General features: G+C 59.0%; 3 protein-coding genes across 5 annotated transcripts; 1 reads left to right on the plus strand and 2 right to left on the minus strand.

The window, feature by feature from the left end:
- Positions 1 to 107: 107 nt before the first annotated feature.
- NAA38 (N-alpha-acetyltransferase 38, NatC auxiliary subunit) lies at positions 108 to 1020 on the plus strand. Its single transcript, XM_019745073.2, has 3 exons — positions 108 to 312; positions 505 to 688; positions 861 to 1020. The coding sequence occupies exons 1-3, from the start codon at positions 232 to 234 to the stop codon at positions 971 to 973; spliced, it is 378 nt and encodes a 125-aa protein (XP_019600632.1). The 5' UTR covers positions 108 to 231; the 3' UTR covers positions 974 to 1020.
- Positions 1021 to 1626: 606 nt separating this feature from the next.
- Positions 1627 to 2756, minus strand: TMEM88 (transmembrane protein 88). The gene is made up of 2 exons (XM_019745071.2): positions 2414 to 2756; positions 1627 to 2283 (listed from the first exon to the last, which is right to left on the minus strand). Exons 1-2 carry the CDS (start codon positions 2618 to 2620, stop codon positions 2014 to 2016), a joined length of 477 nt encoding a protein of 158 aa, XP_019600630.1. The 5' UTR covers positions 2621 to 2756; the 3' UTR covers positions 1627 to 2013.
- Positions 2757 to 2896: 140 nt separating this feature from the next.
- Positions 2897 to 24531, minus strand: KDM6B (lysine demethylase 6B). 3 transcript variants are annotated; one of them, XM_074319410.1, is made up of 24 exons: positions 24395 to 24531; positions 17545 to 17661; positions 12612 to 12731; positions 12222 to 12364; positions 11987 to 12128; positions 11674 to 11772; positions 11348 to 11567; positions 11147 to 11239; positions 10894 to 11055; positions 10607 to 10807; positions 10173 to 10517; positions 7832 to 10071; positions 7605 to 7731; positions 7406 to 7511; positions 6390 to 6595; positions 6206 to 6270; positions 6051 to 6122; positions 5812 to 5960; positions 5564 to 5678; positions 5277 to 5464; positions 4994 to 5135; positions 4579 to 4705; positions 4317 to 4487; positions 2897 to 4207 (listed from the first exon to the last, which is right to left on the minus strand). In XM_074319410.1, exons 5-24 carry the CDS (start codon positions 12121 to 12123, stop codon positions 4184 to 4186), a joined length of 4989 nt encoding a protein of 1662 aa, XP_074175511.1. In that variant the 5' UTR covers positions 12124 to 12128; positions 12222 to 12364; positions 12612 to 12731; positions 17545 to 17661; positions 24395 to 24531; the 3' UTR covers positions 2897 to 4183. The 3 variants fall into 3 exon arrangements, with proteins under 3 accessions (XP_074175511.1, XP_074175510.1, XP_074175509.1); XM_074319409.1 differs by having other exon boundaries at positions 6206 to 6273; XM_074319408.1 differs by lacking the exon at positions 2897 to 4207 and having other exon boundaries at positions 4221 to 4487.
- Positions 24532 to 24722: the final 191 nt, after the last annotated feature.

Below are 24722 nucleotides of genomic sequence, written 5' to 3' on the forward strand. Positions count from 1 at the left end.
AGGTCAAATTTCTCGCGATATCTTAAGACATCGGGCGTAAGAGGCTTCAGTGAGTCACGGCGCTGGAGAAGTAGAAGCTCGCGAGATCTCTACAGTTGCCGAGAAGACTAGGAGGAGGAGGAAGAGAAGTGATCTCGCGCAGAAGAGGTGGAGAGCGCTCGCGAGATCTGAGACCACAGGACCCGCAAGGTTCCTAGGAAGTAGAAGGGCCTGGAGGAGGCCCCGGGACAAATGGCCGGAGCTGGACCGACCATGCTGCTACGAGAGGAGAACGGCTGTTGCAGCCGGCGTCAAAGCAGCTCCAGCGCTGGGGTTAGCGCGGGTCCGGGTTCCAAGATTGAGGGGCAGTCGGGGAGCAATATGGAGGGGGATGGAGGGAGAACTGCAGCTCCCGGCAGCCTCTGGGATTCAAGTGAGCGCCCCACAGGCGGTCGGGAGCTGTGGTTCTGTGGGCGGGCAGCAGCCAGGGAGGCGCGGTCTGAGCGCGAGTCCCGCCCCGCGCAGGACTCAGACGGAGAGCGCGAGGACTCGCCGGCTGCGCGTGCCCGGCAGCAGCTGGAGGCGCTGCTCAACAAGACTATGCGCATTCGTATGACAGATGGACGGACACTGGTCGGCTGCTTCCTCTGCACCGACCGCGACTGCAATGTTATCTTGGGCTCGGCTCAGGAATTCCTCAAGCCATCTGGTCAGTGCCCAGGGAATGCACACCCGCCTGGGAATTCGGCGGAGCCTCAAACAAGGCATTTCGCCTTCAGTGCCTCTCTGCACCCCTTATTTTCTGGGGCTAGAAGTCGTGGCTCATAAGGGGCGGGGCCGACCCTGGCCTGCCTCCCTGATGCTCTGATCCTTCTTTCCAGATTCCTTCTCCGCTGGCGAACCCCGTGTGCTGGGCCTGGCCATGGTACCCGGACACCACATCGTTTCTATTGAGGTGCAAAGAGAGAGCATGACGGGGCCTCCCTATCTCTGACCACTATCGCGCATGCCTTTCAGAGTTTATTAAATCTGTAACCAAAATGGTGTGTGTGTGTGTACCTGGGATGCCTGGGCAAGGATCGCACACCCCACCCCTAGAGGAAAGGTTTATCTGAAGTCGGAAGCACTGTCAACCCTTCTGCAGTAACCTGGATGTCCAGAGGTACCAAAGGTTCCCTCAGGTCCGGGCGTGGGGGTGGGGGACAGGCTGAGCTTCAGACCAACAGGCCCCAGGGTGGACCCCACCATATTCCCTCCCACGCTGCTGCTCCAGAATTGTGACGGGAGGGGGTGTCATCCTGCTCCGGAAGACCCATTGTTTCCCTCCCCGGCCTGGCAACACCCGAGTTCCTCTAAGCTGGGGTCAGAGAACGGGCTCGGGTCCCCAAGGGGCGCAGGGCAGGCGACAAAGGCCAGGCCCCCTCCACTCTGTTGATGGGGAGGTGACTTTAGGGTCAGGGACAGAACTCTGGGGTCTGGCCAGGAAGAACAGGCTAATGCGATAAGGGAAGGCTGGGAGGCTGAAGGATGCTCCTGTCTGCACACTTGAGCCACACACTGCCTCCCATGTTGTTTCCTGCTCCTGGGCACAGGGCAGGAGTGATAGTATTTGTGCCACCCCTCTGTTCACAGGATCCCAGGAGCACATTCAGTTCATTAATTCTTTATTGATGTGTGATCACTCCTTCCCCTCCAAGGTCACCCACCAGCCCCTAAATACTAAAAGAGTTGCACCGGAAAAGGAGGGCACCGGCAAGGTTCAGTTGTCCTATTCACAAGGTGGGGGTGGGGGGCAGAGCGTGTGTGTGCAGGGTCCAGCCCAGATGTTCAGGATTCAGATATGGGTAGTGAGAGGAAAGGGTTTTCCGGGATGTGGCGAATTTTCACCAGCATTGGGTCCACAAATGCTGCTATTTGCCAAGGGGATTCTGGGACCAGGCTGAGGCAGGGGTGGGGGCAGGATAGATAGGAAGACCCCCGGGCTTCAAGTTCTTGGGCCACTAAAAGGGAGGGTTGTTCTTGACTCGAGGGTTCTCAAACCCAGACCTTTCCTGATGTGGGAACGGCCTGGGATCCTGGCGAGGCCCGGATTTGTCCCAGCTGCGGGGTGCGCCGGCGCCGATAGAGAGCTCGGCTGTAGGGCACGAGGCAGTCAGCCAGGCGGAGGCGCAGGCAGAGGCGGCGGTAGCTGGCCAGGGCAAGCACGAGCAGCGGCACGAGGAGCAGGAATCCAGTGACCAGCAGGGCAGTGAAGCCCGGGTCCCGCAGGTGCGCGGTGCAAGGGGGTGCCTGGGAACGCAGGAACTGTGGGAGAAGAGGCGTCAAGTCCAAGCCGAATAGCCCAGGCGAGAAGTTGTAGCCCGTAGACCTCACAACTACCATCACGACATACACCCGCACTCGTGTACACGTACACCCCGTGGCGCACGCTCACCTGGGAGTGGCAGAGGAAGCCGAAGCCTAGCATGGTGACAGCAGGTAGCAGGATGGTCCCCAGTACCAGCGCCAGCAAGAGAAGATTGAAGGCAGCCACCAGTAGATTCTGGGCGGTGACCAGCACAGCGCAGGCCCAGCAGTCCAGGGGGTCTCGGGGCTCTGGGCCGCTAGGAACCGGTCGCTGCGCCCCGGGGACATCCGCCATGGCCCGCCTGGCTCCCGCCCGCCTGGGCCACGGCCCTTATAGCCCTCTTTCCTGCCCCTCCCCCTGCCCGGCCTCTCCCCACCCCCCTTATCCTGGAATGCGGCTCCTGGAGTAGGCACCCCCCCATACGGAGGAGCGGACCAGAGCTCTGGACATTCCACAGGCGCCTCCGGGGAGGGGTTCACCCTGGCCGGGGTCTGCGCATTCTCTCCCCATCAATCACCGGCTTACAGCCCTCCTCCCGGTACTCTCCCTGCTATCACCAGAACACTATCAAAACAGGATTTTTCTGATTTTATTTTTTAATATTAATATTCTCACACAAAAATCACCGAAAATAGGGGTAAGGTTGGGAAGACCCCTCTGCCCCTGGGGCAGAGAGACAGTGCAGTGCGAGGGGGGCGGGACTGTAAACCCCCCACCCCTCCGCAGCCCCAGCATGGAGGGAAAAAACCGACAAAACGAAAAGAAAGCCCCAGAGAAACTCATCCCGGGGTGTCCCTGCCCCAGGTAGGCCCTGGCCCTGGGCTGTTTCACGCTTAAAAAGAAATGGGGGAGGGGGATGAGGGGAAGGTTCGTGTTTTTAAAATTGGCCGGGGCTGGGAAGGACGGGGTTCCTTTTCCTCATAGTTCTTTCTTTAAAACTTTAAAATTTTTTTTCATTTATTTATTTTTTTTTACAAAATACCATTTCAGTTCCCATTTCTTCCCCTACAGTACAGGAGTCGCTCACCCTCAGGCGGGGTTGGGATTGGGTAGGGTCGGGGGACTGGTCCGAGAAAGTGCAGGACATAGGGAAGGGGAGCGGGTTTGAGCACCATGAGAACCCAGCTGGAGCCACGGGCCTGCGGAGACCGACGGGCCGGGCCCGGACACACAGGGGGCGCAGGGAAAGCCTGGCGGCGGGCGGTCCCTGGAGGGGCGGGCAGGATGGCTTGGGGAGTGCGGGAGGTCGGGTTTTCCCAAAAATGAATAAATAGAGGTGAGTGGGACTGTTATAAATTAAAAAACAAAAACAAAAAAACAAAAAAAACAAAAAAAAATACAAATCATAACCAAGTGAATAAACAGAGACATGTACAGGGGTCACAGCTAGCATTGGAAGTAAAAAAGGAGGTTCTGGGGAGGGGTAAAGCCCATAGAAAGAATCTCATTAAAAACCTCGGCTGCCATAACGTCTATGTACATACACGAGCCGCGTGCATCTACGCCGGGCGGGCGGCTGGCAGGCGTGAGGGAACCCGTATGTGACCCCCGCCGCCGCCGGAGCCTGGTCCTTGTGTCTGTTGCTAAAAAGGCCAAAGTCGGTGAGGGGAGGCGCTGGTGGGCGAGGGGCTGCCAGCCCCTTCCCCCCACGTCTCCCTTTTTTTTTCCTTTTTTCCTCATATTTGTTTAAAAAAGTTTTTTTTTCTTAATAAATTAAATGAGGGGGAGCTGCCAATGGGGTGGAAGGGCTGGGCCCGACCCCCTTCCCGGCCAGAAGCGGGACCTAGGTCCAGCCCAGGCCTGTGCTGGTGGCCCCGCGGCGCCCTGCGGGCGGGCAGGCGGGCGGGGCATCCGGCTTCATCGCGCCGTGCTGGCGGGGGCCTGCGGGGAGAAAACGGGCGGGGGCTCAGGGGCAGGCGCGGCCCACCCCACAGCCCGCCCTCAGCGCACCCCTCCGGGTCCCGCCCGCGGCCCCGCGCTGGGGCCTCACCAGCGTGAAGGCGTCGTAGGCCTGTGCCAGCTCCTCCGTGCGGTACTGCTCCAGCACCACCACGCCCTGGAGGCCCGCGCTGCGGCGCCGGGCACAAGCCTCGCAGTGCACCAGATATGTGTTGCGGCTGCCGTTCTCACTCGTCACGAACAGGATGTTGAACACCTCCACCTGTGACAGGGAGCAGGGGCAGTCACCAAAGAGGAGGGCCCCTGGGGGCACTCTTCCTGCCGGGAAGGAGAGGGAGAGCCGGTCCACTCACGTCGCACTCGTTGCAGTAGTAGGCGGGCTCGTCCTTGACCCGGCCCTGGTAGGCAATTTTCTTTCCTGCCCGCACCAGGCTCTCCCGTTGCACCTGGCAGTGCTTCATGGACTGCAGAAGGCAGAACCTGCGTGGGGGGCGAGTGGTAATGAGGCAGGGCTGCGGGCAGAGCGGGACAGAAGCCCACACCTACAGGGCCTTCCCATCTGAAACAGATGAAATTTCATGCGGTTTTGTCTGTTTGGACCACTGGAAAATAGAGCTCCTCAGAGCAGGGTCAGCCGCCCCAGCACAGTAATAACTACAGCATGGTAAAGGGTTGAGAGGAAGATGGAGAACGGGGTAACATTAGAAAGGCAGACAAGAACGGGACCAGGTAGTTGGAGATGGGCTCCCTCCCAAATAGGACCCTCACTTAATCATCTTGAACAAGTCGGGGTCGCTGATTTTGACAGTTCGAGCCACGTTCCAGGACACGTGAATCATGGGCACAATGGATTTGACGTTCTTCACCTCGTTCCACTCGTATCGTTCCAGGGCCAGCTGGTACTGATAGGCTGCGGGCCAGAGGGGATCACTACAGGATTCTCAAACAGGCCCCAGCCACTTGGACCCCAGCCCTTTCCCTCACAGCTGGCTGCCCTCCAATCTCCCCCCATCCCCGCGAGGCTGAGTGGCTCTGTGCCCCACCCTCTCACCAGTGAGGGGCCCAACGTTCCAGGCGATGTTGTTGCACCACCCAGTGGCCTGCACCCAGTGCACGGTCCCCGCATTAATCCACACGAGGTCTCCAGGGCGCTGCACGAAGCGGTACACAGGGATATTGGAAGCATAGAGGTCATCCAGGATTGGCCACCAGGAACCTGTTAAATAGTCCACGCCGTGCCTGCGGGGTGGCCACAGGGGTCAGATGGAAACCTGGGGACCCAGGGACGGGACAAGGGGGAATAGATCTAATGGAGGCAGGGGTAGCGGCAGCGCGCACCGGTCGCAGAAGGCGCTGATGGTCTCCCAGTAGTGCTCATGCACCGCGAACCACTCACAGTCGCCTGGGCCAATGTTGATGTTGACGGAGCAGAAGTTGTTGTTCTCCTGGTGACCTGCAGGAGGCAACAGAGAACGTCATAGTAGCTGGCAGAGCGGAGCCTGCGCTCCGCCACAAGCCAGCCCTTTGGCCCTCATTGGCTGACGGAGCAGCAGACATCAGCCCCGCCCCCCGCGCGCTTCCCGCACCTGGCGTTCGGCTGCCGGGGACCTTCATATATAGCTGTACCGTGTTCATGCCCAGAATGGTATGACCCACATGGCTCAGCATGTTGCCCGTGGATGTTACCCGCATGAAGGCGGGCAGCTTCAGCAGCTCCTGCAGTTGTGGCTTCCACCTGCGGCGGCAACAAAAGTGAGATGCTACCCTGGCTCTGCAGACCCATCAGCACTGCTGCCCCAGCGTTACTGGCCTGAGCCCCACTGACCGCTTGGCATCAGACAGGTCGATGTTGGTGCCAAACTTGATAATATGATGGTTCTTCGGATCTGGTGTGCTGCTGCAGGGGCAAAGAGCACAGGTTGGTGGAAAAGCACAGGGAAGGGAAGGAGTCATGAAAGGAAGAGGCATACTGTACCATACCTAGGAGGAGTTCCTGTGGTGCTGTCTGGCTCCTCGGACTCCTCATCCTCACTCTCCTTCTCCTCCTGCTTGGTCACAGGGGTAGGCAGGCCTGGGTCAGCTACCTTCCAAGAGCATTTCAGCTGCAGCCCCACTCCCAACTCCCCTGATCCTGCACCCCTGCCTCCCCATGCTGGCCTCTTACCTGCAGGGACTCCTGGAAGGACGATGCCTGGTACTGCGCATATTTGGCAATGGTGGTGTGGGAACGGGAGCTCTCACAGGGCCAGATCTGTCGTGTGCCCGTCAGATCCCAGTTCTCATCTGAGGGCTGCTGCACCTGGGTGCGCACCTCCACTGTGTGTTCGCCACTCGCCTCCACCAGCGTCTTGGTGGAGAAGAGGCCCAAGTCTGCAAGGGAGGGCCAAGCAGGGTGTTGGGACAGAGGCAGAAGGCAGGGAGTGAGGACCCAACTCACCCTGTCTCTTCTTACTCCCCAAGCCTCTGACGGGCAGGACATAGGCTTTGCAGATGTCAGCCCAGGAGGAATAGGCAAGAACCCAAGTCCAACACGAAGCTGGAAGGATTGGTCATCACCAACCCCTTCTCCCACCGCTACTCAGCCTCAGCCTCTCCGTCAGAGTCCTCAGGTGTGCATGAGGCCACATGTGCACAGCACCCTGGCACATTGTAGGTGCTTAATGAATGGCAGTGTATCATCAGATCCAATGAAAGATTTACTCAAGTGAGGCCTAGAAAGTGCTTTAAGCAACTCAGTAAAGGGCAGGGAAAATATATGGGCATAGAGGAAAAAATATTGACTTTTTTTTCTATATGGTTCCCTCTACTTTTGTATGTGTCTGAGACTTTGCACAATAAAGGTTAAAAAAGAGAAAGCCCCAAACCATGGGTCTTCAGGGATTCTCTAAAATCTGTATTCTTTGCATCCTTAATCACCAAGAAAACCAAGTTTTCTGACTAACCAGGCCCTAAGATAACATCCCCTTGCCACTTGCCTAATGCTGGAAACAGACAGATGGGAGAAAAGCCTGAGGCCAGCTGACCCATCACTCAGAGCACCTTTCAAATATGGCCTATCTTTGACTGAGGATAGCTCACTATAGCCACTGTCCTGGGTTTTGAAGTGTGTGGGCTCTCCGAGGGTCCCGAAGCCCCAGATCCTTGTAGCCCTCCCCGACCTTTCTGTTCCTGCACACTCACTGAGCCGCAGGGAGCCTGCCAGGCCCCTGATCACGGTGATGGGATTTCGAGGGTCTGTACAGAACTGCAGCAGCACCGGAGAGAAGGCGTCCCGTTTACTCTCCAGCTGAGACAACCAGGAAACAGGGCTGGATCAGGCTCAGAGAACCCCAATGGCCCCCAACAATGTCTTAGAACCCTCTGGCAGGGGCATACATACATAGATGCTGGGTGTGGGTGGGTTGAGTTTTTCCCGGGGCAGCTTCTCCTCAGTGTTGATCTTCGGTTTCACAGACTGGGCGGGGGAAAGGTAGGATTCTCGAAACTTCCCTTTCACCTTGGCATTCCTGTGGGAGGACAGTGATATGAGAGAAATAGGGTGATGGGGGAAGGGAGCCTCCCAGCAGGCCAGGTCAGCAGCTTCATGGATGACAGCCCCTAACTCACTTGCTGGCACGCACGACATCAGCAGCGCAGTGGCTGATGGTAAGGTCCGCCATGCGCAGCCTCCTCTCTTCCACCTCAGAGGCAATAAAGGTCTCCTTGTCACCACTCTCTACCTTGATAAGCCGGATCTTCAACTCCTTGGGGGGCCCTTCACTAAGTGAGCGCAGCTTCAGCATGTCAGCCCGGCTGACCCCAGGTGGCCCTGGAGCTTCCTCCCGAGCCTTCTTCCCAGTGACAGGGGCTGACGCAGGTGTGAGCTGGGCAGAGGGTGCAGGTGCTGGTGGAAGGGCTGGAGCTGTGGGTGGCTTGGCCTTGGAGGCCCCACCAAGATCGGGCCGTGCCTTCTCACGACCCTGGATCTCCTCACTCTGCAGGTCCAAGTTCCCCAGCACTCTGCGGCTCTTTTCTTTGGGGGCCTTGGCCTTGGCCTTTGCCCTGCCCTCACGGGGCCGCCGCCCCACACTGTCCTTACAGGCCCGCCTGTGCCGCCGGTGCTCCTTCTGGTGCTCCTTCTGCCGCCGCTTACTGCTACCTGGTCCTGCTGCTGCCACCACCCCACTACTCTCCTCCTTGGCCTGGGCAGGAGGCAGCAGTCGCTCAGTCCCACTGTCCACTGGGTCTGCCTTGTCCAATGGGTCTGCAGTGTCCACTGGACCTGCTGGGTCTGTGGCACTCCGGCCTACCCGCTCCACAAGGGTCTCACAAGCCCGACTGATCTCTTCTAGCACCTCAGACTCGGAGCGAGCAGGAGGCAGAGGCAGGGGTGGGGGAGGCGGGTCGGGGGTCTTGGGGCCTGGGGCTGGCTCTTCGCCCACCCTGCGCTCCCGGGTCCAAGGCCCACCTGAGGTAGAGAACTGAGATGACAAGGAAGCGGAGGGCTGTGGGGAGCCCTGGGCGCTAGGGGCCGCTGAGGTGGGCGGCTGGGCTGTAGCACCTGATGGGGGACTGGGGGAATACTGAGTGGCAGGCAAGGACCCAGGCCGGGTGGAAACAGCTGCTCCAGTCCCCCGGTAACAGTACTTTTGTCCCTCCAGCACGGAGGCCAAGGATTTGAGCAGGCTGGCCGGGCTGGCTGGTGGGGGTAGTCGGGGAGGCGGCGGCTGTGGCTGGGGAGCTGGAGGAAACTTGGCTAGTGGCGGTGGTGGCGGTAGGGCTGGTGGCTTCTTCTCCTCTTCTTGGGTGGCCGTGGTGGTGGTGGTGGTGGTTGTGGTGGTGATGACGGTGGTGGTGGCAGCAGTGGTGGTTGGGGGTGTGTCAGTGGGGAATGAAGGCTGCAGAGAAGCAAACGGCTCCTTCAAGGGGGGCGGGGGTGCTACGCCCGCCTCCTGTTGTTGCTGCTCCTCCTCCTTGCGAATGGATTCATCCAGCATCTTCATGATGTTGGCCAGCCCATCAGGTAGGATCTTGAATTCAGCTGGCTCTTCAAACTGGTCCTCCAGTGGGGTAGGGGGAAAATCAAAGAGTCGCGCGCCTCGGGCAGGCAGCTCCCCAACTGTCGGCGGCACGGACTGGGGGGCTTTATTCAGGGGGCCTGGGGATGGCCCTGGCGGCCCCACCTCGGGGGTCTTTGGGAAGGAGACCCTGGGCCGAGGGCTCTCCGGGCGCCTGAAGCTTCCTGAGGTATTTTGGTGGCAGGAGGAGGGAGGAGCTGGAGGCAGGGGAAGAGTCAGAGGTGCAAGAGGTGGGTCCTGGGGGCTCAGTGTTGGGCTGGGGGCTCGGGGAAGGGGGTCCATACTTCTGGCCAAATAGGGAGGTTGGGGAAAGGACACAGGCCCAGTAGGGCTGCTGCTGCTGCTGCCATTGTTGCTGTTGCTGCTGCTGCTGCTGCTGCTGCTGCTGCTGCTGCTGGTGGTCGGGGGAGTAGGAGGGGTGTGCGAATCCTGAGTGCCCACAGAAAAACAGGGCGCTGGAGGCCCCAAGAAGCCCTCGCGGTGGGGAAGGGGTGGGGGAGGAGGGCGGGGGCGTCCCTCAGCCCCGAAGAAGAGTTCCTCTAAGATTTCTCCATCCTCACGGGCTGACCGGCAGGCCGGGCTCTTCAGCCAGGCAGGGGGGTGTGGGGGGCGTAAGAGGCGGGGACAGAGGGATGGAGGAGATGAGGGGGGGCCATGTGGCAGGGACAGGTGGGGAGTGGCAGTGGGAGCTGCCAGGAAAGGTTTCCGACTGCTATGCGCCGAGGGCCCCAGGCGGCCTTGACGAGAAGAGACCTCCAGCACGGGAGTTTGGTAATGGTCAGCGCTGGACTGCAGGTGAAAGGTGAGGTGGTCAGAGGGCTGCTGGAGCCACCTCATACCAGCCCCCACTGATTGCCTCGCTCCACCCTCCACTTGTGGTCACCACTCACAAAGCCTGGGCTCGGCTCCATGCCCCGGAGACCAGTGTTGCTGCTGCTGCTACTGCTGCTGGTGGTGGTGCCGGGGAGGCCGGGGGGCCGGGAAGGGGCGTAAGGCACGCAGGCGGTGGTTGCTGCTGGTGAAACGCTGGAGTCCATCCGCGACCTCTGAACTCTGCTCTCTCTAAGGTCACTTCCGGGGGGACGAGTGGCAGGCGGGCAGCCATGGCTCTCTGCTCCTGGGGGGCGGGGGCCTGGGCCTGGGGGTGCAGCTGGGACCAGCCGGTGGCTGGGGGGGTGCGTGGTATAGGCTGGAGCTGGGTATGGGTATGGGTGAGGCAGCGAGTGCCGTTGCTCCTATGGAAGACAAATGAGGACACTAAGTGAGGAATGGAGGACACAGGGACTTGCAGGTGAAAGATGAGGGACAACAGATAGGTGCTCACTTGGCGCTGTGGGGGTGCTGAACCCTTGCGCTCAGGGCCCCAGGCATCTCCATGCAGGGTACTCCACAGCCCTGGCTTGGTCAGCTGAAATGGAGGGCTGGTGGCCAGGCCAGGCAGGGGTGGTGGTGGTGGTGGTGGTGGTGGTGGTGGTGGTGGTGGTAATGGTGGTGGAGGCAGCGGCAGCCCTGGGGGAAGGCCAGTCTAGAAGAAAAGGGGGTGTGAGAATCCCATTCCTTGCTCCAATCCTCCCACTCACTGCCTGCCTGCCCACATACATACAACTCTACCTGCTCAGAGTTGCAGCCTCTCCTGCGCTTGCCTCCAGGGCTGAGGCCCTCCTCCCCTGAGGGGCCTGAGAGTGCTGCAGGAGGCACAGGCTGCACTACCGGGGGTTCGGCAGCTCGCTTCACTGGAGGGCCCCCCCGCTTGGCCCCATAGTTCCGCTTGTGCTGAGGACAAAAAAAAAAAAGAGGAGAGAGAATGGCACAGGTGTAGACCTGGCCCAGCCCTCCTCCTTAGCCCACCCAGCCCCAGCCTCACCTCAAGGTGCAGCAAGTTCCATACTTGCTCCAGTGGGGGCAGAACCTTGGCTCGGTGCTGGCAAGAACCAGCATGAAAGTTCCAGAGCTGGGCCTGGGGAGGTGGAGGAAGGGTGCAGGAAACAGGACAGAAGTAGACATAAGATCAGGGCATTGAGCCAGAAGGCACAATCCTAGCTTCTTATGTCCTGTCTCATCCCACCTGCTGTAGTGGGCCGATGCGGGGCCCCAGCTCAGCCAAACTTCCTCCATATCGAAGAGCACTATGGTAGCAGCGTATGGCCTCCTCACTGTCATGCTCTGACTCGTATAGCTGCCCAAGCTGCTCCCACAGCCCTGGCTGGGCTGGCTCCCGGAGCAATGCCTGCACACAGCCATGCAGGGATTCCAGCTTCCCATGGAGAGGTCTTGGGGTGGGTGTACTGCAGAGCAAAACGGGTTGGGAAGGGAGGGTGGTCAGACTTGGGGGAACTCTTTCAAGGCTCCACCTTTACCTCCCATCCTCAGCACCTTTGAATCCTCACTCACCCTGGAATGTAGTACGGTTTGTTGGGGTGCCCAGAGCTACTGCCATGTGAAGGGGGTAGAGGAGCAGAGAGTGGGGACTGCCCGATGCTGGCAGAGCACCTGAAGAGAGAAGGGGTCTGTTAATGTACATCAAGATAAAACAGTCTTGTCCCTACCTACTAAGGAGGGGACTGAAGGAATAAGAGAAAACTGCTGAGGACTAGGACTACACTGAGGCCCACAGAATGGCAAAAACTCAAGAGAATGAGACTGAAGGGTATAGATGAGAAGATGAGTACCTGGAGACAGAGAGAGAGATGGCCCAAATTCTCACCTGCCTCCAGGCAGCCATGCGCTACGAGGAGGGGGATGGGGCGGGCAGGAGCTCCAGGCCCCAGCACAGCTCAAGCCCCCAAGGGCAAAGGCTTCCCGTGCAGCGCGGGCCCCTGGAGGGTCCACTGCCCGATGCATCCAGCCTGAATCAGGGAGAAGAGATTATGATCTTACTGGGGGCAGAGCCTGAGCTGCCTGTGGAAACACAGCCAACCCTGCCCCAATCTTCCCCTTACCAGGTCAGCAGTGGCCCCAGGAGCCCTGGAGATGGGGCACAGCCCCCTGCCCCAGCTCTCTGGGGTGATGGTCCCACTCCAGCCGCTCTGACAGGAGAGCCCACTGCCCCCAGATGGCCGCCCAGGGCCTTTCACAGCCAATTCTAGAGAGAAAGAGGCAAGTGAGGTGACCTGGCCAGCACAGTTGGGGCCCAGGGACTAGACTGGCCTGGCAGCGGCACCCACAGATCTGTCATCTGCGCAGGGTGCCCGGCCTTGGCTTTCCCTGAGAGGAGGCCCACTGGACATAAGGAGCCACTAGAAGCCCAGAAGAGTGGCTAGAAGCCTGAACGAGTGGCAGGGAGCGGGACCGCCAGTCCGGAGCCTACAGGCAACGCAGCGGCTGCTTACCAGGCCTCCGTGGGAGCCTCCTCTCACAGCGTCGGCGAGCTCCAGGGACCCGGCCAATCACAGGACCGCCTCTCTGCCCAGAAAGCCAATCATCACCCGCGTCTCCGCCTCAGTAACAGCCTGCCAGGGACCAATAGGAGCGAGGTTAGCCTGGCTGCTGCCGGCCGGGGGAGGAGGGGCGGCGGAGCCGGTCAGACGGGCTCAGCCCCGGGTGACCCCGAGGTGACCCGGAGGCTCCTACTTAGGGTCTCCATCTAGGACCTGACGGGGCAAGCCGAGCCTATGACCCATGTGAGTGAAGGTGGCGAGTCGCACGCCCCAGCCGGCCTGGGGGATGGCGCTTCCCGCAAATCCCACGCACCCACAAAGCCACCCGTGCTCCACTCTAGTCTACCCGAGACGCCCCCCCCCCCGCGCCCCGCCCGCCGTAAGACCGACGGACAGCAGACAGATGCGCAACGCAGACAAAGGCGTCGCTCCCCATCCTCACTTCACCTCGCCCCAGTGCCTGACCTCCCCACTCCGAGTGCCCCTTGGGACTGCTTAGGGCTGGCCAGTCACGGCGACTTCTACGGCACCCAAACCCGCCGGCGCCGCGATCTGAGCGCTTCATCCCCCACACCTGATACCATCCCAAATCATGGTCAAGCACCCAGCCTCATACCCAGTACCTTCAGCTCCTGCACTTCTGGCTCTCTCGGTCTTCAATACCAGCCGACCCCCAAAACCAAAATCCCCTTTAACCCCCCAACTTCTGAGAAGTCGCGCACCACGGTCCCGTGTGGCCCCTCTTGCGTGGCTCTGGTATCCTCTATGCCCTTCCCCGCCGGGGCCACGCGGTTCCCCACGGCCCACGTGGCCCCCGCCCCCCAAGGGAGGGGGGATTTCGGGGGTTGCCCGTGACGTGGCTACTTGCGCAGCGGAAGCGGAGTGTGTAAGTGTACGGGGGGGTCCATCGGGAGGGAGGAGGGCGGGGCCCGACAGGCGGTGACATCACCCTTGTCCCACTCTCACCGCCCACTCCCTTAAAGAACCCAAAACCCGTTTCACTTCCTCCTTCACACACCACCCCCCAACCCTTCCCGTCGGTGCTGGCTCGACCCAAGACAGCGCGGCGCTCCCCTTCCTGGGCACCTTCCCTTTAGCCCCATTTCTTACTTCTCCCATCTCTGAGCCCAGGATCTTGGTCCCAGAGCCTCCTCCTCGCCTACCCGGCGTCCCCTCAGGTAGGGAGCCTGCTCCGCTCCCAGGATCGGTCCATTGAAAGTCTAGAGTACAAAGAGCTGCGAGAGGCGAATGTCGAGTACAAAGCGGCGGGGGCGGGGCCAGCGCTCCAGCTGGAGCCTGAGCAGGGCAGGAAGCTGGGGGAGAACGCGCGACAAGGGGCTGGGGGCGGCTGGAAAGTTCGCCCTCGCTGAGAAAAGTCTGCGCTGTGGGGAAATTTCCACCCAGACCACAAGGGCAGGAGGGTTTCTGGTGAAAACAGTCCTCCGTCCGCTGTGCAAGGTCGTCTGTTTGCAGGCAAGCGCTTAGACTCTACAGGTCCCAGCGTGCCACTCCCCGCCGAGCCCTGGCAGGCGCTTGGGCTCTGCGGACCATCTCCGCAGTTCACGCGGAGATTATGTCAGAACTCACTCTCCTCACCGTACAGCCTTTCGGTCAATAACCAAGATCTGGGACAAGTACAGCGCTTAACTGCGGTCAAGTACGCCCTGACCGGCTGCCCCCCCCCCCCGAAGTCCCGGGACCCATAGCCCAGATATAGGAAAACGGGGAACGGGGGTTCCAGATATCAGAGGCACAGATACCCGCTTGGGAAGTGGTGCCGAGGGCGCTGCCAGTTACCAGGAAATGCAGCTTCCCCTTCTGCGATGATGACACTTCCCCTCTACCACTTCCCCTTTCCCACGGGGAACTGACTCAGCTTTCCCTAAACCAGTGAGCCCTGTCCCTCCAGCCCCTTTCCACCTTTATCCACACACACCCCCGCGCCGGTATTCAGAACACAGCAGCCCTCACTTGAGAACAAAAACTTCCTGTATACTAATCACACACTCACTCTCACCAAACACCCTGGATCTTTGTCCCTCACCCGGGACCCAAGCGCCTGACTCCCCATACACCTCCCGTACAAAGCCCTCCCTCGGGGTCTGATTCAGGCTTGGGGTGGGGGAGCGTGAGTCACCCAGAAAACCTTCCCCTATTCCCACTGACTCAGCCTCCGCCTCCCTGAACACATACAGACACACAGTCAGACACAGACACAACTCAGCCCACACACCGCTCACCACGGGTCCCGCGGAATTTCCCCTCTCGTATTACCGAACGACGGCCCCTCCCAGCGCCGGCAATCCCAACTCCGCACTCACACCTGTTCCCCAGGCGCCGGCAGCCGGCTCGCGGTCCACTCTCACCTCCATTCTCGCTTTGGGGCAGGAATTAGCCCTCTCCGACTCCTGGTGTCCGTACTAACCAAGGGTAAGGGACAACCACGGACTCCTCAAAAACGGATGAGAGGCAGATGCACGCGGCCAAAGCTAGGACCGTATACTTCTAGGGCAGACATTCCATTTTCTACCGCCCAACCCACAGTCCCGGGAGTCAGCCGCTCATAAAGAGTTAATTCCTCTCCTGCCGAAGCCACGCCCTCTCCATCCGGGCACTCCCGGTTAAGCCCAGCTCCGCCCCTCCATCCGGGCTCCGGACTCGGAGACTTTAACCGACCCCCTCCCCCTTGGGCCCCGAGAGAGACCCACTCCATCAATCACACCCACTTAACTCTCTCCGGGCTTGAGGCCCGAGAAGCCCCTCCACGCACCACTCCAGCCCCGCGGGACGCGGGTTAGGGGGCCAGACGGACGCAGGCAGCCTCACATGCTGGCCAAAGACAAGACCCCGCAGACAGGGTTTTACCGAGCAGTCAGCCAGCAGGCACGCTGCACGCGCGCGAAGGTGGGGCCGGTCCGGGAACCCCGCCGCACCCCGCTCCCTGCCAGGCCTCATTCTGCCGGGTGGAAGCGAGGGGTTACAGGCTCGCTTCTTACCTGGGGGAGGGGGAGGCGGAGGGGAGGGCTGCCGGCTGAGGCTCCGCTGTGACTCAGCCACCCGGGCAGGCCGCCCGCTCGGGATTCCCTTCCCCAGCTTTCCCCCGCTGTTGGCCCCTCCCCGCCCCCCACCGAGGAGTGACAGTGCCGGCCCTGGTCCGCTATGTGTCACTGCGAGCCTTGTGTCTGCCTCTGACTGGACCGCTGTGTTCACCACTCTGTCTGACAAGGTCGGCTGTGTGTGGGTCCTGGTATCTGTCTCCACGTGCACCTGCATATCTGCTCATCTTGTCTCCTTCAGTGCCTGTGTCTGACGCGTTCCTGTCATTATGCCTGTCTACACGACTCTGCGCTGCTGTCTCTGTCTGTGTGTCTGCCTGGCTCCTGTCTCGGTCTTTTGTCTGGGTCTGCCTCTGCATCACTTGTGTGATCACGTGTGTCTCTGCACATGCCCTTCTGTGTTTGCCTTACATGTTCCTGAACAGAGTCAGGGAAACACTGGAGCGACTGACCCTACTGACTCCTCCCCTCACTCCCCTGAATCCTGAGGCCTTGCTGGATCAGTGATTGGGGGTTTGTCTGACTTCAATCAAGTTCTGTCCTATACCTCAACATCCTTGCTTATCCTCCAGTTCCCTAGGGCTCCCGTTATGATTATTACTAGCATTTACTGAATACTTATTACATGCCAAGCACCATGTTAATCACTTTCTATACATTTTTAAAACTCCTCCCCAAAACCTGACGTAAGAGGTTTTATTACCCCATTTTACAGATGAGGAAATTGAAGCTCAGAGAGGTTAGGTAAGTTTGGTCAAGGTCATTCTGCAAGAGAATGGAAGTGCTGGGCTTCTTTCCAGAGTGTCATTCTTGACACTCTTCTATAATGCCTCTGTCCTATTCTCCCTCTGTTGGTTTCATCCTCACAGATCACTTCTTGGGTCAGCTTGCCACTCAGCTCTACCCCATGTTACCATCCCAGATGTCTCATGTCGTCTAGAGATGTGGGTAGGAGACTGTGCAGCAGATCCCAGAAGCCATCGGTTTCTTGGCAATGAAGCTCGTTCAGTTAACACATTCATTCAACACAATTCCACTGAGGCACCCCAATGTACAAACCATCTTGCCAAATAGAGATACATAGGAGAAAACAGTCCCACTCGAAAAACTCAGTGAGTAATGGAGAAGAGCAAAGCACACTCAGAGAACTTAAGTCCCTGGCTTAGGTACCATCTTTTCTCCTATAGAGGAATGGGGGGTGAAGCAGGGCCTCAGGCTGAGAACTGGCAGGACAGCCGCAAGCAGCAGAGGAGTAAGACTTAGGGTGTGTGTGTGGGGGGGCCAAATACTGTAGTGCAATGGGGAGAGAACAGAACAGAAAGGGGTCCGGAAGGAAAGGTGAAATGCCAAGATTGCCATGGCAACAGCAGGTTGTTGTAGCCATGGTCTCCAGTGTATCTCCAAATCCATTTCCAATCACCCGCCATAAGCCAGTCTGTTCAACAACTCTTATAGGGACAAAGCCCTCCGCGTTCGTCCCAAGAAAAATCCCTCCAGTGTATCTCACCTCTATTTTTCCAGCTTGCAAACCCTAGCTTAATTCAACTCAATTAGCAAATGAGTTGTAGCACTGGGGAGAGATTTTTTTGGTGGTAGTGGAGAGACTGGTGAAGTACAGGACGGAACTATTCATAGGCAACAGAGGGGAGCTCCATAAACCAGGAAGGCTGAACCACTCAAACACCACATGGTGGGGGGATGCTCAGAGTTGGACTGGACCATTCTGAGGAGTGGGCATGATAAAGATTATACCACACTTCTTCAAGCATGTGGTACAGAATTGGACTGTTGGGGTGGGATAGGGTGCAGTGCTCTAGGGTAGGACTTACCAGATGGAGTTTGTTGTGCCCTATCTCATTGGAACCAGTGCCCCAGCAGTGGGATGCAGCAGACCACAGTGGGTGGGATCGGTAGTACTATGGGGCTGGCATGGTGCCTGGGGGAACCTGAAAGAAAAAAACCAGTTAGAGATGGGGTCTCCCAGACTGGAGAATTTTCCTGTGCTGCCTACCCCCTTATTGAGGAGAAACCTGGCTGTGGTGGTCAGATGGGATGGGAGAATGTTTCCATGGCAACCAGAAAAAGCCATCCCTAAAGTAGTCATCCACCCTTCCCCTTTAGGAAGCAGTCTGGACCAGCGAGTAAGGGGAGCATGCTATGGACTCTGAGTAAGTCCACAGTGGACACCCAAGCCATGATCTCTCTTCTGACTGGACTCTCCTGCTGAGAGTCCCTGGCACCAGAGTAGGCCCAGCCGCCCCTGACATCTGCACCCAAGTCAGCCTCAATCCTGGCCCCAGGCATGCAGATCCTCTTCCTTCAGCTCTGCCTCCTCCCTAACCTTATCAAGACACCAGTCAACCCCACCCTCTGGACTCTGCCCCCTCCTCTTCCCCCAGGCGGGTGCAGGCAGGTCTCTACCAGCAGCACAGGTGGCCAGACTAGATGAACAGGCCCAGCAGGGAGAAGCCTTCCTCCTTAGCAAGGACTGTGACTCTGGTCCTGGGTCTGGAAGTGGCCTCTGCTGCAAGCCTCCCTTCCATCCCACCCCTCAAGGCCATATCCTGTTTCCCCATCACCTCCTTCCCCTATGTGGCCCAAGAAGGTGATAGAGGCCCTCTCTCCCCTCCTAACTCTCAGAGACAAGAAGCTAGGTCTTTTAGCCTACGTCCAGGGGCCAAGAACCAGTGTCCATCCAGTGGTCAGACCTGTCTGCCCTCATCTCAAACTCACTCCTCAGAGATCTATGTTTTGTGCTCCCTTAACCCCCCGTTTTCTGTCCTTAAGGACCCAGACCCTTGGGCTCCCCCAGACGCTTGGGCTCTCAGTTTACTCTCTCCCTTCTCTGGCCTTCCAGCCCCCATCCTTCCTCCTGCTCCAGAGACTCAGGCCTCCAGCCCCCAGCCTCCATGATGCAATGTATTGCAAGCTGCCTCCACTGCTGATGACACTGCCCCCAGGGAGGTGCTATTTCTAACCCATGCAAGGCCCCTCACTGGGCCAGGGTAGTGGTCAGCTGCAGGCTAGGGAGGCCAGGATGACAAGATGCTTCAGCTGGAGAAGGGAGATTGAGGCTAGAACCCTTCAGGACAGGAACACTCAGAATGTGGGACCAGGAAATGTGTGTTTGTGTAGTCTGTAGCATTTGTATATGTGGTTATATTACGGGGCAAGGGGACGCTGGGGAGGGTCTAGCCTAGAGAAACAGGAGTGCCAGGCCTTAGGACAAACCAAGAGGAGTGAGGGGCAGCCAACGGGGTCAGCAGGGGTATGTATGGGGTGTCTGGCCATCAGAGTGGAGGAGGGGCCAACAGCCATTTAAAGGGCCAGCCCCAGAGCTTTAATCCCTCACCAGCCCTGGCCCCGAGCCTAGGCTGTAATTCATCTGTCCAACAGCTGGGGTGGGTGTGTTTTTGGGGGGGCATGTGGATGGGGAGAGGGATCTGGGGGAGGGGCTGGGACTTTCTTGTGCACAGAGCCAAACAACAAAAGGGGCAGCTGAAGGGCCAACTCCAATGTGCCCAGGCCAGGCTGCTGACCTGCAGACCTGCCGGTGGCCCCCACCTGGTGGCCTACAGGATCTGTAGTTTGGACTCAATGATTCTTGGCCAAGGAGTCCATGAACCCAAAGGCTGAATGTCTCCCTGGGCAAGCTGTCACCCTTGCACATTCTCAGCCATAGCACTGTCCCAGACCTGGCAGGCCTCAAAACAGACTCAGCCTCAAATGCCCTGCTTGTCAGCCAAGCCTCCCCAGACATGGCTTGCCGGCTCCCCCTCCCGCTGGCGGAGTGTGGCAGCGGCCACAACGAGACTGTCCCTTTAAATCATTACCACCCCTGATTGTGTGGACTAACCGAGGGCCCTGCCCCCCAGGCAGGCGGCTTGCCACCTCCCCCCCCACACGAGTCCCCAGAAATGTGAGGGCCATTTAAAGGGACAACAGAGACAGCCAGGTCACTAACCGCCCCCACCCCCACTAGGCACACACACCGTCCCTTTCCCCAGCGACACACAACCCCTTGCCCCTCCAGAGGGCCCCCCAAATTCCGGTTTTCTCCCCACCCCTAGAGACTGCTAGAAGGAGAAAGGGGGCCAGAGTTGGGGGGGCGGGAAACTGGGGGAGCAAGAAAAGGACAGGGACTCCCTCCTTCCTCAGAGCCCTAAGGGACGGGTCGGAAGGAAAGCAAAGCCCGAAGAAACAGCGAGACAGAGCCCCGAAAGGTGCCGCGGAAAGACCTGGGGCGCACAGGCTGTCGGGCGAGGTGAAGGGAGTCGGGCTGCACGAGACGGCGGCGCGGCCAGCGGGCGACAAGCCCAAGTGGGGGAGATGGAACAAGGAAGGCCAGGGAAAAGAGGCAAGGCCAGGAGAAAACAAGGAGACGGAACCGGGGAAAGGGGTCACACGGGAGGGTGTGGAGGAAAATCCGAGAGGAGAGGGCGAGCCAGGCCGGGGTTACCTGCTGGGTGTCTGTCCCCCGGCGGTGCCCCCGGAGTCCGGGTAGGGAGGGGGGAGCAGCGGGGGGGGGAGTGGGGCTGGGGGGGGCGGGGGAGACGGTCCCCCCTCTGCCTCCTGGGCCTGCCCCGGCGCTTGCAGCCTCTGCCTCCCTCCCTCCTCCTCCCCGTCCCTGAGTCCCGGAGTCAAACAAAGAACTGTAGCAGGCTCTCCCCAACCCCCTCCCTCCTCCTCCTCCTCCTCCTCCTCCTCCTCCTCCTCCTCCTCCTCCACCTCCTCCTCCCCTCCCTCCTTCCCCACCAGCAGGCTCCCTCCTCCTCCCTTCCGGTCTCTTCCTTTAACTACCCGCCCCCCCCAGCCCCCAACACTAGTCTCTCTCCACCCACCCACCCACCCCAACCTTTTACACACCCCTCAGACAAGCCCCGTCCCCGCAAAGGAAACTGTGGAGTCCCTTTGCAAAATTGAAAGGCTCTAGAGAACAACATAGGAGGGGGACTGGGGTCTTGCTTAAAAGTCAAGAACCACAATACAATTATTTTATTTTCACAGCCAGAGGAATAGTCTGAGCTGTTTCTTCTCCAAGAGGGGGATAATAATCCTACAGAAAGCAATACAAATCTGGCTAAAGCCTTCATCAAATAAAGTGCACAAAGCAGTGGAAGCTAATCCCCAGCCCCCTCCCCCCACCCAACAAATTAACACAAACTCTCCACTCCTCCCTAAGGAACTCCTAAGGTCCTGGCCTACCAACTTTAATAATAAAAGTAATAACTAACATCATTTAGCAATAATAAGCATTTCACAACAAGCATTTATTCAGTGTTCATTCTGTGCCAGGCACTGTGCTAAGTGCTGTGTATAAATTATCTAATTTTTATCTTTCCACCTGCCTAGAAGGTAAGTACTGTATTGATACTTAAATTTTCCAGATTAAGAATATGAGGCTCAAAGAAGTTGTGACCTTTCTAAGTTCCTATGGCCACTAAGTGGCAGAGCTGGGAATGGAATGAAGTCTGATCTGACAGCCGAAGCTCTAAGGTACATTAAAAGGGAAACCAATTTTTTCTAATACCATAACCAACCCCAGGACTTAATAGAGAAGGGCAGCCATATCTATCAACTGAGTCCTCTTCCTTCAAGAGAGAGTTCCACGCACCTACACAGGATAAACACATTGACTTTTCATTCTAATACTGTTTCTTGACCCTCCTCCTTGCTGTTGGCGTGAAAGTGGTGGTGCCATTGATTAAGGTCAGAGATGAGCGGGTGTCCAGTGAATCCCTCATACCACACACAGCTCTTCTCCTGGGGGTATTTTGCCACCACTCTCCAACACAAAATGAACACTGGAGCATTAGGATACTTGGCAATGCAGCAGGTGGAAAAGTAAAAAAAACATCTGGGAGGCTCTTTCAAGGGGGGCGGGGGCTTGGAGGGAAAGCTCTTTTGTGCCAGTCTAGGGAAAAGCGATCCAGAGTTCTCTTAGCCCAGCAAAGGGGTAAAGTCTTTCCACCACACCACACCCGTGCCCCTCCCCCTCACAAAACTCCAGGCCAGGGTTTCCCACCTGCGGGATGCTAAGGCCAAGAGAAGGGAGAGAGGGAAAAGATGGCACGGGGATGGAACTGGACTCGGGGCAGAGGTGGGGGGCCGGAATGGAAACGGGAGGAGGCCTCATTGCCTGGCAACCATCCCAGGGCACGTGCACTGGTGACATCATTCCAGGCCACCTCTAACACACACCTTTGACCCTTAGGGGCGGAGAGGGCCGCTGGCTGAGCTTCCTGGGAAATAGCCTTAGGAATTCTGGGAACCCAAAAAGGAGGGGAAGCAATGTGGGACCAGGACCCAGGCATCCTGCTCCTGCCTTTATCTCTTTTACTCCCAATACGAGTCCAATTCCAGGGACTCGGGCCGCTCGGCTCCACCTCTCCGCCTCCAGCCCTGACCTCCCAACCCATATTTCTGACGGAGTCCCGACACGCCTCTCAGAGATACTGTGCCTTCTCTCTCCTGGGCAAGATCTCAGGTGGGAAGCGGGAGGTATGGGGCGGGGGGTACCAGGTCCCGCAGTACTTCGTCTCCCATCTGTGGGATCCCGCGTGCCCCTGCCGGCCGCCAGCCGGAATCTGTCTGGGTCCCTAACTCTCCTGCCCCTCCCCACGCTGTTCCAGGGCGGAGTCTGTGGAGTTGAAACCAGGACACGGCTAGAGGAAGTTATATAACCGGGAGAAGCCGGGAAGGACAAGTGGAGAGGGGTACAAACAGTTCGAAAGAAACCGAGGGAGGTGCAAAGAGCACCAGAGCGAGTGGGGAAAAAACATTAGGAATGGGAAGGATTTGGGTGCACATCAAAGAAGAATTCACGCGAATAAGGGGCGTGACGATGGCCCGGGAAGAATCACCCGAGTTGTCCCGGGCTTCCCCGCAGCGCTCTCCCCCGCCACCAACAGCAGTTGAGCCTGAGCGAGTAAAGCCTCGGGGAGGGGGCACGCGGTACCCGTTCCGTTCCTCTTGAGGAGGCAACTCAAACCAGAACCCGGGAAGGCAGCGGCGGAGTATAGGGGCCAGAAACCACAGCTCCGCCCAGCCCACCTGGGAGAGTGGCGCGCCAGCTGGGGGGGTTGGTGGGAAATCCGGCCCATTCCACCCAAAGCTGAGCATTAATGGTTCGAGACCTCGCGAAAGATGGCAGGCGTACCCAGAGGTCTGAGTCCCACAGGGGTGAGGAGCACAGCCTAGGACCACTAGACAAACACACACTCAATATGGGGGGTGGGGCAGCGAGCGCCGACTTGCGGCGCAGGCGCAGGGGGGGATTCGGGCGCGTGTGGCGGAAGGAGGGGCACTGGGCGCGAGCGTGTGGGAGTGCACGTGCGGGTCCGGGACAGCTACTCCTTCCTTCCCTCTACCTCTGCCCCTCCCCTCTCCCTCTTCCTGTCGCTCTATAATGCCTCCACCACATTGGCTGCCAGGAGCCTGATGTCAGGGACGTCTGCTGGAGCGGATTGGGCGGACGCGAGAGTTCGGGAATCTGGCTCTAGACTCTGGCTCTCCAGTTACTCTGGCAACAGGGCAAGCAACCCCCGGGAGGAAGGCGAGCGGAGCGGAGCTCAGCGCAGCGCCTGGGTCCTTCCTCCCTCCGGAGGACCGTCGAGTCCATTTTGGTGGCAATTCGTTGCCTCCCTCCTTACTCCCAGGCTCTCCCTGTCCGGAGAACTAGGCGTCCGGTCCGCGACCATCCCCAGTCTCCCAGTCCCCCACTTTCACCAACTCCCATCCCAAGTCACTGCCACAAGCCACCTTAGACAGGAAGCGAATCTGCGTTGCTTAGGAACCAACCCGCTTGCCCCTCCCCACTATTTACCCCAGTCCGGAGAGGCGAAAACTGAGTCCCCAGTCCCCTCCCCATCCTCGGCCTTCCGCCCTCCCGTCCACAATTTCCTGTGAGGGACTGAGAAGACTGACTGGAAGCCAAAAGAGCACCTCAGCCCACCTTTCCTTCCGGCCGGGGCTAGGGGATTCGGTTGTTTCATGGCTTTATCCCCCACCTCACTCCTCTCAGTTCGGGCTGTGCGTCTCGCCCTCGCCATCTCGTGGCAACGTCGGGAAGGTTCAGCACGAAAAAGGGCGAGGGCTAGGAACTCGGGAGAGGGCAGAGTGGGACAAGACCAGGGATGAGGAGACGAGCGGGGTGACGCCGAGTAAAGGAACGTGATGTGCAGTGGAGTGGATGAGGCGGAGGCCACTGCAGGGAGGTTATCAGGGCTCCTGGTGTGAGGGTAAGAGCTGAGGCTGTACCCCTCACCTGTGGGAAGTGGCCCAGGGACAGGAGACACATCCCTGCTTGACCACGTCCGATCTCCAGAAGCCACCACACAGATCTATCTGCAAACTCTGACCTTTAGTCCTGCCCGTTAAGTGTTAGGGACCGCCGCGCCCCGCCCCCCCCCATTGTCGGGAAGGGGAATCCCAGCCCTAGGGGGACTGGGAATCCTTTCAAGCCCTTCTTGATACCCAGAACCCAAGCCACCTGCCTCTCAGCTCTTCCCTCACCCCACCCTGCTCTCTACTAGGGGACCCGGACGTCCTGCGCCCCAGTCTTCTTCCCAGTCCTTTACCGAGACCCAAACGTCCATCCACAGCTCTATTCCGCCTGCGACTCAGGCGTCCCGCCCCCCTGAGCGGAGATGGTTTTCCTCTTTCGCCGTTCCCCGTTACCTGATTCTAGGGCGTTCCAGGTGTTCAGACTCCCCAAGGTCTCCTTGGGGGTCGAGCGGCCCCCCCGTCTCCCAGGTCGGGGCTGGGGGGGCCGCTCCGCCCCGTGGCGCAGTTGGATTTTCCAACACAAACACCGCCCCCCCTCCCCAACCCCGCCTCCTTCTCGTTGTCCCGCCCCTCCTCGCGCCGAAGTCCTTCCTTTCGGGCCCTGCCCCGCCTTTCGCCAGTCCCGCTCGCCTCAGCGCAGGTGCAGAATAGGACGCCGAATGCCGGTTGCAGAGTTCCGGGTGCAACGTACTGGGTCTAGCCCGGATCCCTATCTGTCAAA

The sequence above is a fragment of the Rhinolophus sinicus genome, linkage group LG15 (genome assembly GCF_036562045.2).
Source record: "Rhinolophus sinicus isolate RSC01 linkage group LG15, ASM3656204v1, whole genome shotgun sequence".
In the NCBI taxonomy this organism is placed as follows: Eukaryota; Metazoa; Chordata; class Mammalia; order Chiroptera; family Rhinolophidae; genus Rhinolophus; species Rhinolophus sinicus.

Coding starts and splice junctions, on each gene's coding strand:
- TMEM88 (XM_019745071.2), bottom strand. CDS start 2,620: ATGGCGGATGTCCCCGGGGCGCAGCGACCGGTTCCTAGCGGCCCAGAG. Junction 2,284..2,413: donor GCTTCCTCTGCCACTCCCAG/GTGAGCGTGCGC, acceptor CTTCTCCCACAG/TTCCTGCGTTCCCAGGCACC.
- NAA38 (XM_019745073.2), top strand. CDS start 232: ATGGCCGGAGCTGGACCGACCATGCTGCTACGAGAGGAGAACGGCTGT. Junction 313..504: donor AAAGCAGCTCCAGCGCTGGG/GTTAGCGCGGGT, acceptor CGCCCCGCGCAG/GACTCAGACGGAGAGCGCGA. Junction 689..860: donor GGAATTCCTCAAGCCATCTG/GTCAGTGCCCAG, acceptor CCTTCTTTCCAG/ATTCCTTCTCCGCTGGCGAA.
- KDM6B (XM_074319408.1), bottom strand. CDS start 12,123: ATGCATCGGGCAGTGGACCCTCCAGGGGCCCGCGCTGCACGGGAAGCC. Junction 6,596..7,405: donor GGCAGGCTCCCTGCGGCTCA/GTGAGTGTGCAG, acceptor CCTCCCTTGCAG/ACTTGGGCCTCTTCTCCACC. Junction 4,488..4,578: donor ACTACTGCAACGAGTGCGAC/GTGAGTGGACCG, acceptor TCCCTGTCACAG/GTGGAGGTGTTCAACATCCT.